The following is an 11110-nucleotide window of genomic DNA, read 5'->3' as shown; positions in this document are numbered from 1 at the left end:
AAAGTCTTCCGGTAATTTCTTTTTCAGGACTGGAATTTGAACTCAGGACCTTGCTCTTGCAAGGCAGGTGCTCCACCACTCGAGCCACGCCCCTAGTGCTTTCTGCTTTGGTTATTTTGGAGATGGGGTCTCACTTTATGTCTAGGGTGACCTTGACCAAGACATTCCTTTTGATGTTCCCTACAGAGCTGGGGTGACAGGTGTGCACCACTGTGCCCAGCCACTGATTGAGATGGGGTCTTTAGAATTTTTTAACCAGGCTGGCCTTGAACCATGACTCTCACGATCTCTGTTTCCTGAGTAGCTGGGATTACAGGCATGAGCCACTGCACCAGACTAAGAAAGTAAGGGTTCTGACCTGGGTTCATCTTTGAAGTGACCGCTTCCAGAGCAAAAGGAAGAGGTGGTGAGGCGGGAAGCCCGCGCCTCCCCACATCTCTGCAGGTGGCGGTCTTTCCGAACATGTGGCTTTGTTGGGGTCACCTGGGGATTTTTCAAAACAAGTCGGAATGCCTGGGCCCAAGCCCCAGAGATTCTGAATCAGTTCTGGGTGTGGCCTGGACTTTGGGATTTCTAAATATTCCCTAGTGATGCTAAAATGCACTTGGGCAGGGACGGGAGGCTCACGCCTGTAATCCCAGCTACTCAGGAGGATGGCGGTTCAAAGCCAGCCCAGGCAAATAGCTAAAAAAAAACAAAACCCATCACAAAAATGGGCTTTGTGGAGTGGCTCAAGGTGTAGGCCCTGAGTTCAAATCCCAGTATTGCAAATAAATAAATACATACGACTTGGGCTGAGAGCATGTCCTAAGGTGCATAGGTGATAAGGGTGACGCTGTGCCCTCTTTGGTGGCCCCCACATGGTGGCTCCAACAACCCCAGGGCTGTGGCCAATGGCCGCTTTCCTCCCCCTTTCCTCTGAGCCCACCCTGAGCCCATGGAGGCCAGACCCCTGGAGGGTGGCCGGCCACCTTGCTCAATCCCAGCCAGGCAAGGCCAAGCTTGGTGACAGCAGGTCTTCCCTCCCTGGCACCTGTGAAGTCTCTGGGGTCACGGCCAGGGGTGCCGGGGCCGGCCGGCTCTGGGATGGCTGCTTAGGCATCTGGGTGTGGGGCCAGCTCCAGCCACCCGCCACCGTGGCTCTCAGGGCCCCAGGCCTGTCCCCACCTGTCAGCAGGCCTGGGCTCTACTGCGGGGCTGCACGGGGTGCAGAACCACACTAGGGCTCAAGTTCAACGTGAGGAATTCCTATTTACAGCCCAGCAACCACGAATGTCCCCAAGGACTCCGGGGTCATTTCGTCAACAGCTGAAGAAGATCACGAGCGTGTAAGGAACAAAATAATATTTTTATTAAAAACATTGTACCCATAGCACCTCTCTGTCTTCCTACGAGTTCTTGGGCTTTTTTTCCTTTTTCCTCTTTCTAAAATGAGATCTGGTTTTCTGCACAATTTCAGAAAGTGTTGTGGGAAAACTTCAGGACTGCCCCTAGGCAGCAGGTGAGGCTGGGAGGAGCCGTCTGGGTTTCCGGCAGACAGGACACCTGCCACAGGGCCGCCGGGTCGGAGGTGACCACATGTGGTGCTGAGCGGGACAATGGCTGTGCTGGCCGCCAAGAATGGTGAGAAGGAAAAAAACCCACGTGAGCACCACACCAGGCCAGGCCAGTCACTGCCTCCAAAAAGAACATTCCAGAGTGCCACCCCGAGGGCTGAGTGGACACTGCCCACCATGTCCTTTGTGGCTGGAGCATGGAGGACGGGGACAGAGGCTGAAGGAAAGGTGCCAGGAGGGGCCGATCTGCGCAGAGGAGCCGAGGAGACAGCCTGGACGCTGCTCCCTCTCTGGACCCCTGTCCCCCATGCCCTGGGGACCGGGGACCTGTGCAAAGCCATCCCGGTGTCTCAGCAGGGCAGGGCGTGCCTGGTGTCCAGCTCGCCACTCACAGGGGCAGCGAGAAGAACGGGTGTGTGTTGCCTCAGCTGGAGAGTGTCCGTCTGTCCTGTTCTCAGGACCGAGGCTCAGATCCAGTGTCCTCTGTCTCCTCCCTAGAGGTGACAGCTTAGGATGGGCTCATCTCAGCACCCAGGCTGCTCTGGGAGGCCATGCCGTAATGAGAGACCCCCCTGGCCCTGCTCCTTTGGTACAGATGGCTCTCAAGGGACAGAGTCCTCTCAAGGGACAGGCTCAATGGTGGCCACTGACAGCAGCCACTGTGGCCAGTGCAGATTCACAAAAAACATCCCATAGGAAAGAAGTTGACTGACAGCAGAAGGGCACAGGAGCCTGGAACAGAACCGGCATGTCATTGTCATGAAAACACAAGAGCAAGTGTGCCTCAGACCGAACCTCGCCCAGCACCTCCTGTCACCAAAGCAATGTCCTATGGCTTAAAGAGCACAGGGGACAGGGCCGTGTCTCGCCCCCTCCCCTCCCCTCCCCCTCCTCCCCCTCCCCCTCCCCCGTGGGCTGGCATGGGGTGAGGAAGGAGGCAGCTCTGTCCACTGGGGCAGTCCCTCCCGTGGACGTGGACGGTGTGGCCATTCTCACACTGAAGTGACTTTGGGCAGAGCATTGAGGATTTTTGGTTTAGAATATTTTCCTTCCACGTAGAAAGACAAGGAAGGTGGGAAGGAAGGAGGGAGAGAGGGAAGGAAGAAAGGAAGGGAAGGACAGAAGGACAGAAGGAAGGAGGGAGGGAAGGAGGGAGGGAGGGAGGGAAGGAAGAAAGGAAGGGAAGGACAGAAGGACAGAAGGAAGGAGGGAGGAAAGGAAGGAGGGAGGGAGGGAAGGAAGAAAGGATGGGAAGGATAGAAGGACAGAAGGACAGAAGGAAGGAGGGAGGGAAGGAGGGAGGGAGGGAGGGAAGGAAGAAAGGAAGGGAAGGACAGAAGGACAGAAGGAAGGAGGGAGGGAAGGAAGGAGGGAGGGAGGGAAGGAAGAAAGGAAGGGAAGGACAGAAGGACAGAAGGAAGGAGGGAGGGAAGGAAGGAGGGAGAGAGGGAAGGAAGAAAGGAAGGGAAGGACAGAAGGACAGAAGGAAGGAGGGAGGGAAGGAGGGAGGGAGGGAGGGAGGGAGGGGAGGGACAAAGGAACCCATGCCCTCTATTTGGAAAAGCTAAAGGCTTTTCACCCCGCACAAACTCTCCTCTGCCTCTGGGGCCACAGTGAACTCTGACACCATCTACTCGGTGAGTGGCCAAGAGACTGGCTTCCTGATGGCACCGGCCTGGCACCACCCCAGCTGTCCTCCCCCTCAGGACGCCGAGGTCCATCTCATCCCACTGTGCACCTGGGGTGTGGCGAGGGTCTCGAGTCTTGGGTGTCGCACTCCTGCCCAGAAGGCGGGAGTGGCCCTCACGATCCCTGTGGCCACCCACACCGGGTGACACCAGCATTGCCCTGGTCACACTCAGGAATGGAATACGGGAATGACTTCCTGTATCTCAGCGAATGCCACAAAAGCGAAGGGGTGGCCTGGTGGCACAGCTGGGGACTGAACGCATGTTTTCAAAGCAGTTTATGTTATTTTCATTTGGCCAAAAAAAAAAAAATTCCCCCAAATGCATGTGGCAGTTAAAGAAGAATCATTCCCAGAAAATGTGGTGAGGCTTGAACGCTGGCCCTGGCCGGCGCGGGGCGCGGTGGCAGGCGCGGGGTCCCGGGCGCAGAGGGGACGCGGCCGGTGCTTTCGCAGAGCTTTGCTTTATTTGGAGACAGGGCTACTTCTCGTCTTTCCCACGTACAAAGCCGAACAATTACTAAAAAGGCACCTGGAGACAGCAAGGGTGCGCTCATTCCGTGTGACAGATTTTTAAAAAAAGATAAAAAGGTAAAAAATACTCTGGTTAACAACGCACAGCTCCATATTGCAAAGCCACTCCGACGTCACTGTTGGCCAGCGGGGCGGGCTGCGCTCAGGGCAGGACCTGGCTGGCCACGGCTGGCCCTGGGGACTTCTAGGACCTGAGGCTACTTCCTGTTCCTCTACTGCCAGCTTGTGAGGAAAGAGCAGGGGGCCGAGGGAGGAAAAGACCAGGTGTTTCACTACTGTGGAGCCAGAAGTCAAAGCCCAGCCCCGGCGGGCACAGACCGCACTGCTGTCACCTGCCCGGGGGTCAAAACTTTAAAGCTTCCCCAGACACTGCCCAGTGGGACACGTCGCCGGACACAGGTACAGTCACTGCAAAACTCTGGGCCCTGGCGAAAGTGATTGTTGTCCAAACCCCAGGAGTCAGGGAGGAGCTGTGCGCTGTGCCCAGATGTCACCAAGCTGGCTGATTTTTGGAAAGGAGGTATAGAGAGGGGCAGGCCCAATCGGTTGTCACCTGTCCCTCCACCCTCCTGTCCCATGTCCTCTCCAGGTGGTCAGGAGGACTGAGAAACCCAGGGCTGGGTGGGCAGAGCCCTGTGCCTGGTGGTGGTGACAGCCAGCGCACCAGGGAGACAGATTTCTCTTAAAAAGAAAAGAAAAACAAAGAGCCCCGCTTCCTGCGGCCAACTTACAAAAAACCAAGTTAAAAAACCCCTCAGAATCGTGGTTTTTTTGTTGTTGTTGCCTAAACAAAACCTTCAGCTCAGTTGTTGGCGTTGATTGTCTTAAAAATAAGACTCCAGTGGATACGACCGTCCTACCCCACGGAGGCGACGTCACGCGTGTCACACGAAGGAGGAGAAGCCGGTGAGCGGGGCCCGGGCGCCAGCGGGGGTGTAGACGCCGCCTGCGCTCTGTGTGGTGATGACCGGGTGCAGGTGCGGGCCACCCTCGGCCCCGGCCACCGTCTCGTACCTGCGCGGGGCCGCGGCGGGGGGACGTCGCTTCCAGGAGTTGTAATAGGTGGGGTCGCTCATGTAGTGGTTGACAAATGAGTGCTTGAGCACGGTGTTCTCGTAGTCCGAGTCCGAGGCCTGGGGGACAGTGACACAGTGAGGCAGAGGGGACAAGAGGGAGCATGAGCACTTGCACAGCGATCAGGGTGGCACGGCCGAGAAGTAGGGGGAGACCGGCACTGGTGACCAAAGCGGGGGGGGGGGGGGCACGCATGTCACCCGATTCCTGCCTTCTCCCCTCTTCCACATCCTCGGGCGAGGTCTACACTGCATCCCACCCTGGGAGAAGTCTACACGGTCCTGATGGTCCCAAAGGGCTAAGGCTTAAGATGCAGGGGGCGGAGAAATGGCCCCCGGCTCAGGCTCACGAGGTGGACAGGGCACCTCTGTGCCTCCTGTGCAAACTGGCACGGGGACGTCAGCGGGGAGGGTTGTGAGAAAGGAAGCTACGGAAGCAGAGGACCTGTCACCTCTCAGCTGTCACCCAGGAGGGGGGCACTGGGTGTCCTGGAGATAGTCGTTGTTGTTTTCTAAAATAAGCCAGCAGCCTCCCCGAACACCACGTAGCACACATTTAAAACTTTATATATATGTGTATATATATATATATATATTTTTTTTTTTTTTTGAGACAGGTTCTTGCTACATCGTCCAGGCTCTTCTCAAACTCTCGAACCTCCTGACTCAGCCTGCTGGGATTAAAGGTGTGCACCACCACGCCTGGCTTAGCTCAACCATTTCTTATGTTCATTTTCTTAAAGCAAAACTCTGTTATGGTCTTTCGGTTGGCCTGAGTCGTTGGCAGACGGCTACAGAAGATGGAGGGCGAAGTGGGGTTTTCTGTGAGTGGGTAGAGGGCTCTCCATATCCCCAGTGAACACGAGGAACACAGGGATGGAGCTGAGGGTCCCTCGTCCTGGTGGGGACTTGAGGGAAGTCCACCCAGCTGTGCTTCCCATTACCTCCTTGAATCTGAGAGGCCAGCAGCTACTGGAGGGACAGGCCCCTTGGGGACCACCTGAGGCATCCATAGCCTTCCGCTGTGCCACCGGAGGGCAGCAAGGGGCCTGCTGGCTCCCCAGGGGTCTGGGAAGCATCTGGACCAACCCCCTAGATGTCCCCTGCAGGGCTCAGGAAGACCCCAGGGGGGAGGGGAGGGTCCAGGAGGGGACTGAGTGTGAGAGCAGGAGCCCGCAGCAGTCAGGGCTCAGTCACCTGCCCTTTTTCTCTCCGCAGAGGAGAACCGTGCTGTTGGGATGGGGAGGCCGCGGCCCCACCCAGAGCGCCTCTTCCAGACAGGAAATACGCTGAGGCAAAAGTGCTCCCCGGGGTGTGGGACCCGCACCCATTCACTGGTGTGGCCGGGGAGGGGCAGCTGGGTGCTGTCCCTGGTCTGAACGCGAATTCCCCACTTCTCGCCCACTTGGGGTAGCTCTGACCCCAAGGAGCTGTCCACCTGGGGAGCCAGGGTCCCCCTGGAAGCTGTGGGGGCCGCTGGCCTCTGGGCCACCTAGGGACCCCAGGGATGCAGTAGGTAGAGCCAGCGTCTCCTGGGATTTTCAGACACCGACTGAAAGGACAGAGACTGGACCCGAAAGTCCCCGAAAGTCCCAGATCAGGGGCTTTTGGAGCAGTGTGTGTAACAGTCTGCTTTGTGACGGCTGAGCATGGCTGGGCGTCGGCCACATTGGACCCCATCAGAACTCCCCCGGAGCAAGGGCTAAAATCACATTTAGAGATGCAGAGGGGTCCCCCTCCCATCATGGTGGTCCTGCGGACGTGGGTGCACGTGTTTCACGGAGGAACAGATGAGGCTCGAAGGTTGGGGCTGGGTGAGAGCCCTGCCCCGAGCCCACAACTGAGGGGTTCGAGCCTCAGTGGGCAGCAGACACACCTGGGTCCAGCTGTCCCCTCTGCATTGGGCCACGACCCCCTAACCCGAACCCACGACCCCAAACCACGGTGCTCTGAACATCAGAAGTCCTTTTGGTAACTCGTTTGGTGGCAAAGCAGCCTGGGTGGAGCCAGTGTGGCAGCCCCACCCTGAGTGGCACTACTGCTGAGTGATGTGCTGTGGACACCAGTGGTGGCACAGTTGGTGGCGTCTGGAGCACTGGGGAGCCAAGCTATAGACAGGGAGACATAGCACCCCAGTGTAGCCCCAACCCGAGTTCAGCCACGATGGATTCTCAAGTGTGCCTGGCCCCCGGGCTTCACCTGAGAGACCAGGGACCTGTGTTGGTGGCTCTTGTTTAGGTTGTGCTCTCGCTGTGTTTTCTGGAGGCTGCGCCAAAGCTCTGCGTAAACAAACAGCAGAGGAAAAGTGCGCGCAGATCACCCGGGAGTGCCGGTCAGCGCTGAACCCCACGCTCTCCCTGCAGCCCAGGGGAGAAGGAACCGCAGAGCCCACCCACGGATTCCGGGTCCTCGTGGGAAACTCACAGGTGCACCCAGAATGGGCCCAGGTCTCACACTGGGGTTATAACTGCGTGAAGAGGGAAGGTCAGATTTGATTTTCGCCCGTCAGGCTATGTTCTGGGGTGCTCTGCCATCCCCCCTTCAGTTTCCCTGTCACCAGGGCACTGCTGGGACAAGATGAGGGCTGGGGTGTGGTAGAAGGGCCTCCCCAGCATGCACGAGGCCTTGGGTTCAAACCCCAGGATGGCAAAAGAAAGAGAAGGGGAGAGAGGGAGGGAAGGAGGAAAGAAGGGAAAGGGAGCCTTTCCCAGAAAGACAGGGAGAAGGTTCTCAGTGGCCACGTTCATATTCGGTCTCCTTGCTTCGTGTCTGAAAGAACCAGATGTGCGAGCTCAGGTGACCTCCCTCGGCCACACTGGCTGGTTAGGCTGGGGCTGCACCCACACAGGCCGCTCCGCCAACATTGGCAGGGGTGAAGTCTTTCTAGGAACACACCGGGGACACCTGCTGCCTGTTCTACGAGGCAGATGACCCCAGTCATGGAGGTGGGTCTTGGATCACGTGTCACCTTGCAGGAAGGAAGTGGTACACTCAGTGGGAACGTGGGCTACTGATTCCGCTTGAGGACGCCACCTCGCAGCCACCTGCGGACACTCCAGCCCCCTCTGCCCAGCCCTCCTCCTGCAGCTGGAGGGGTGTCCTGAGCTGTTGGTCCCACGGCAGCTGGAATGGACCAACTTTTGCAGTGTGTCCAGAAGTGCTTAGAGAATGAGCGTACATGTGTGTGACGGGTGAGATGCCCGTGCGTTCGGCACTTCTTACAAACACCTCATGTACCTCACCAGCCACAGGCCTCAAGCTGCTGCAGAACCTGTGACAAGTGTGGGTGGTAAGAAGGGGTCCTGGCAGGAGACACGATTTGGGGGCGGTTGGTGGCACACAGTAATGTCTTGGCCTTTTTTTTTTTTGGTGGGACTGGGATTTGAACTCAGGGCTTCACACTTGCAAAGCAGGCGCTCTACTGCTTGAGCCACTCCTCCAGTCCATTTGCTCTGGGTGTTTTGGAGATGGGGTCTCTCGAGCTATTTGCCCAGGCTGGCCTCCAACCACAATCCTCCTGATCTCAGCCTCCCAGGTAGCTGGGATTACAGGTGAGAGCCATGGCACCAGGCTCTGGGCCTTGACCTCTTTCTGGAAGGCAGCAATCCTTCCAGCCACTCATGCTAAGTGACCTGTCACCAGGGAAAAGTGATTGGTTCCCAGGTCGGCATGGGACTCACACTGACCAGTCACTGTCTTGTCTTGGGAGTTGCATCTGGAGGGAGGGGCTCTCAGGGTGGGGCAGAGCAAGGTCCCTGCCCAACCCTGGCCAAGGGGTCCCTAGAGCCAAACCTCTGTGCAGAGAGAGGCTCAGGGGGGCTAGGAGAGCCATCTTGGCTCCTTGCTCTTTCTTTTGGGGCAGACGCGAGAAGGGGTCTCATGACAAATGCAGTTGGCAGAGCTGGAGCTGAACGCCAGGCCTCTGGCTCCTGTCCAGACCTTGTCCTGGATTCTCTGATGGAGAACAGCATTAAAATGCCATCCTTTCTCTTGTCACCAGCTCTGCTTATTGTTTATGTGACATTATTATTTTTTAATGGGGATGTATTTTAGCCGGGGAGAATTACTGGCGGAAAGGAGCACTGCAGGGGCTGCTGCTTCTTTTTTTTTTTTTTGTGGCAAGTTTCCTGTGTGATGAGAGGCTGAGGTGCGTGCTGGTTTCCCAGGAAACCACAGAAGGACGGGCTGTGATCAGGTGTGGCGTCCGTTGGCGCTGGGGTTCCTAACCATGCACAGCTGCCCTGCAAGCAGGTCTGAGGGGTCGTCTTCACACGTGACAGGATGGACGACACGAGCAGTGCCTCTGGGACTGGGCTAAGCTGCCTAGCGCTGAAGGGTTTGAGGACTGTCCCTTCGGTGGGGCCTGCACAGGCACTGCTGGTCTGAGAAGCAATTCTTTGAATTGGCAGGCAGACCCCCACTGCAGCACTGAGGGGCCTCCTGCTCCTCCACCCGCCTCCCTCCCTTTCCTTACTCGCTGCTCCATCCTCCCGCTGCGTGTGCTCAGGGACACGTGTGTGTGGTGTCGTGTACGCGTGCATGGGTGTGCGTGTGTGTCTTGTCCCTAATAAAAATCCTCAGAATTTGATCTCGAATGCCCCACACCTCTGCGGGGAGAAACCAACCAAGCGTTTTCCATCGACTGTTCCAAGAACGCCTTTATGACCCAACAGCTGCCCTGGGACAAGCCTGTCACCCAGCTTTGAGCAGCTGGTGATGGAGGGAGCCGGTGATGCAGGGCGGGTTAGGCTGAGCTCCGACAGCTGGGGACCTGCAGGACTGCCCAGCTCCACTTCCTGCCCCTGGGGACCTCAGCCCCTGAGCCACACGGAGGATGAGGATGACCCGTCTCCCAGGGTAGCAGTGGGGGTGGAGGTGGTGCTGGGCCTGGCCACAGGCAGTGCTCAGCACACCGAGCGATGCGTGCGGAGGTGCCTGGGGTGTCACTGCACGATGTCACACGCTCCAGAGACCAGCTTGCCAGACGGTGGCACGGAGTGTGTCTCTCTCAGCAGACACTGGCAGTGGGCCTATGGGGGCCTTCTCACACTCCTGACCCCACCCGACCCATGGCTTCTGCAGGTCACAAGACTGCCGTGCAGGTCCGGCTCTGCAGGCCGCCCCACCACAGCCCGGCAGTGTGGACTAATGTCTGCCTTGCCTCTTGCTGCTTCTACCAAACCCAGGCTCCCAGAATCCTTTGTAAACAGAGCATAAAGCCAGGCCCCGCCAGCGCCCGCCAGCGCCCGCCACTGCCCCCTCTGTAGTTCATAATCAAAGAAGCCGTGAACGTGGGGCCCTGAGGCCTGAGTGCAGCCCAGACGCAGGTGAGGCTTATTTTAGATTAAATATTGATTTAGAGGGAGAATGCTGAGAGGAGGGCAGGCCCGGGTCATGGCAAATGGCTCTGCAAAGCTTGTGAACCCCAAAACAAAGCATTTCAGGACCGGGTTGGGGGGGGGGAGGGACCTCTCTAATGGTTGCTTCAGCTGTCGTGCTGGTAAAACATAGCCGTGGGTTGCTGAGACCCTCTTGGAGCCCCATGGCTGCCTCCCTGGTGGAGGAGGAGGTGGTGATGGAGGACAAGATGGAGGAAGAAGAGGAAAAGGCCTTGCACATGACACTCACTCTGCTTGGGACAAAGGGGTGCCCAGAGAGAGGTGCAGGGGCCTTAGCTGATGCTCTCGGACAGCTCCCTGGGCCTGGCCCAGCTGTCCGGTGAGGACTGGGGCGCTGCAGCCTGAGCTCCCCACCCTGCAGTGGGTGAAGGTCACTTTGTGTCAGCCCAGCAGTCTCAGGCCCTTGTCCACGGTAGCTCAAGTCTGGAGAGCCCCATAACGCATGGCGGCCTCCAGAACACACAAGGATGCACACAAAGAGAACACCCGTTCTATTTCCAGCTCAGAGCCCTAGCTGGGTCTGCAGGGGTCCAGTGACCAGGGACCTCCAAGGCTACTTAAGACAGAGCATGTGAGAGGAAACGCAGGGCCCAGCGCTCACCCATGCTCTGCTTGGGTGCCCCTCGCTCTTGGAGAAGGAGGCCGGCCTTGCCCGCCTTACCCCGGCCCCCGGGATTAGGCTCAGGGCATCTGCTCTGCCATCCGGGTGGGAGGTGCACAGGCCCTGGGGCTGAACTCAGGTCCTCGTACTTTGCTCATTTGCAAAATGGAAGCTTTTTTGTTTTTAGTGGTATTGGGTTTGAACTCAGGGCCTCACACTTGCTAGGCAGGCGCTCTGCCACTTGAGCCACTCCACCAGCC

The 11110-nt window shown here is 57.8% G+C and overlaps 1 protein-coding gene and 1 long non-coding RNA gene across 3 annotated transcripts in view; one reads left to right on the top strand and one right to left on the bottom strand.

Moving 5' to 3' along the window:
• Positions 1-4054: 4054 nt before the first annotated feature.
• LOC141423969 (uncharacterized) lies at positions 4055-5639 on the top strand. The gene is made up of 3 exons (XR_012448731.1): positions 4055-4176; positions 4613-4683; positions 5468-5639. It is a non-coding gene; the product is annotated as an uncharacterized lncRNA (long non-coding RNA).
• Sdk1 (sidekick cell adhesion molecule 1) overlaps positions 4167-11110 on the bottom strand; it is a 744195-nt gene continuing 737251 nt past the window's right edge. For both annotated transcript variants that reach the window (XM_074075462.1, XM_074075461.1), the window contains one exon: positions 4167-4910. In XM_074075462.1, the coding sequence (XP_073931563.1) occupies positions 4662-4910 (249 nt within the window). In that variant the 3' untranslated portion in view covers positions 4167-4661. The remainder of the gene's footprint in view (positions 4911-11110) is intronic.

The sequence above is a fragment of the Castor canadensis genome, chromosome 6, assembly GCF_047511655.1.
Source record: "Castor canadensis chromosome 6, mCasCan1.hap1v2, whole genome shotgun sequence".
Taxonomy (NCBI): domain Eukaryota; kingdom Metazoa; phylum Chordata; class Mammalia; order Rodentia; family Castoridae; genus Castor; species Castor canadensis.
This window is presented reverse-complemented; position numbering and strand designations above follow the sequence as displayed.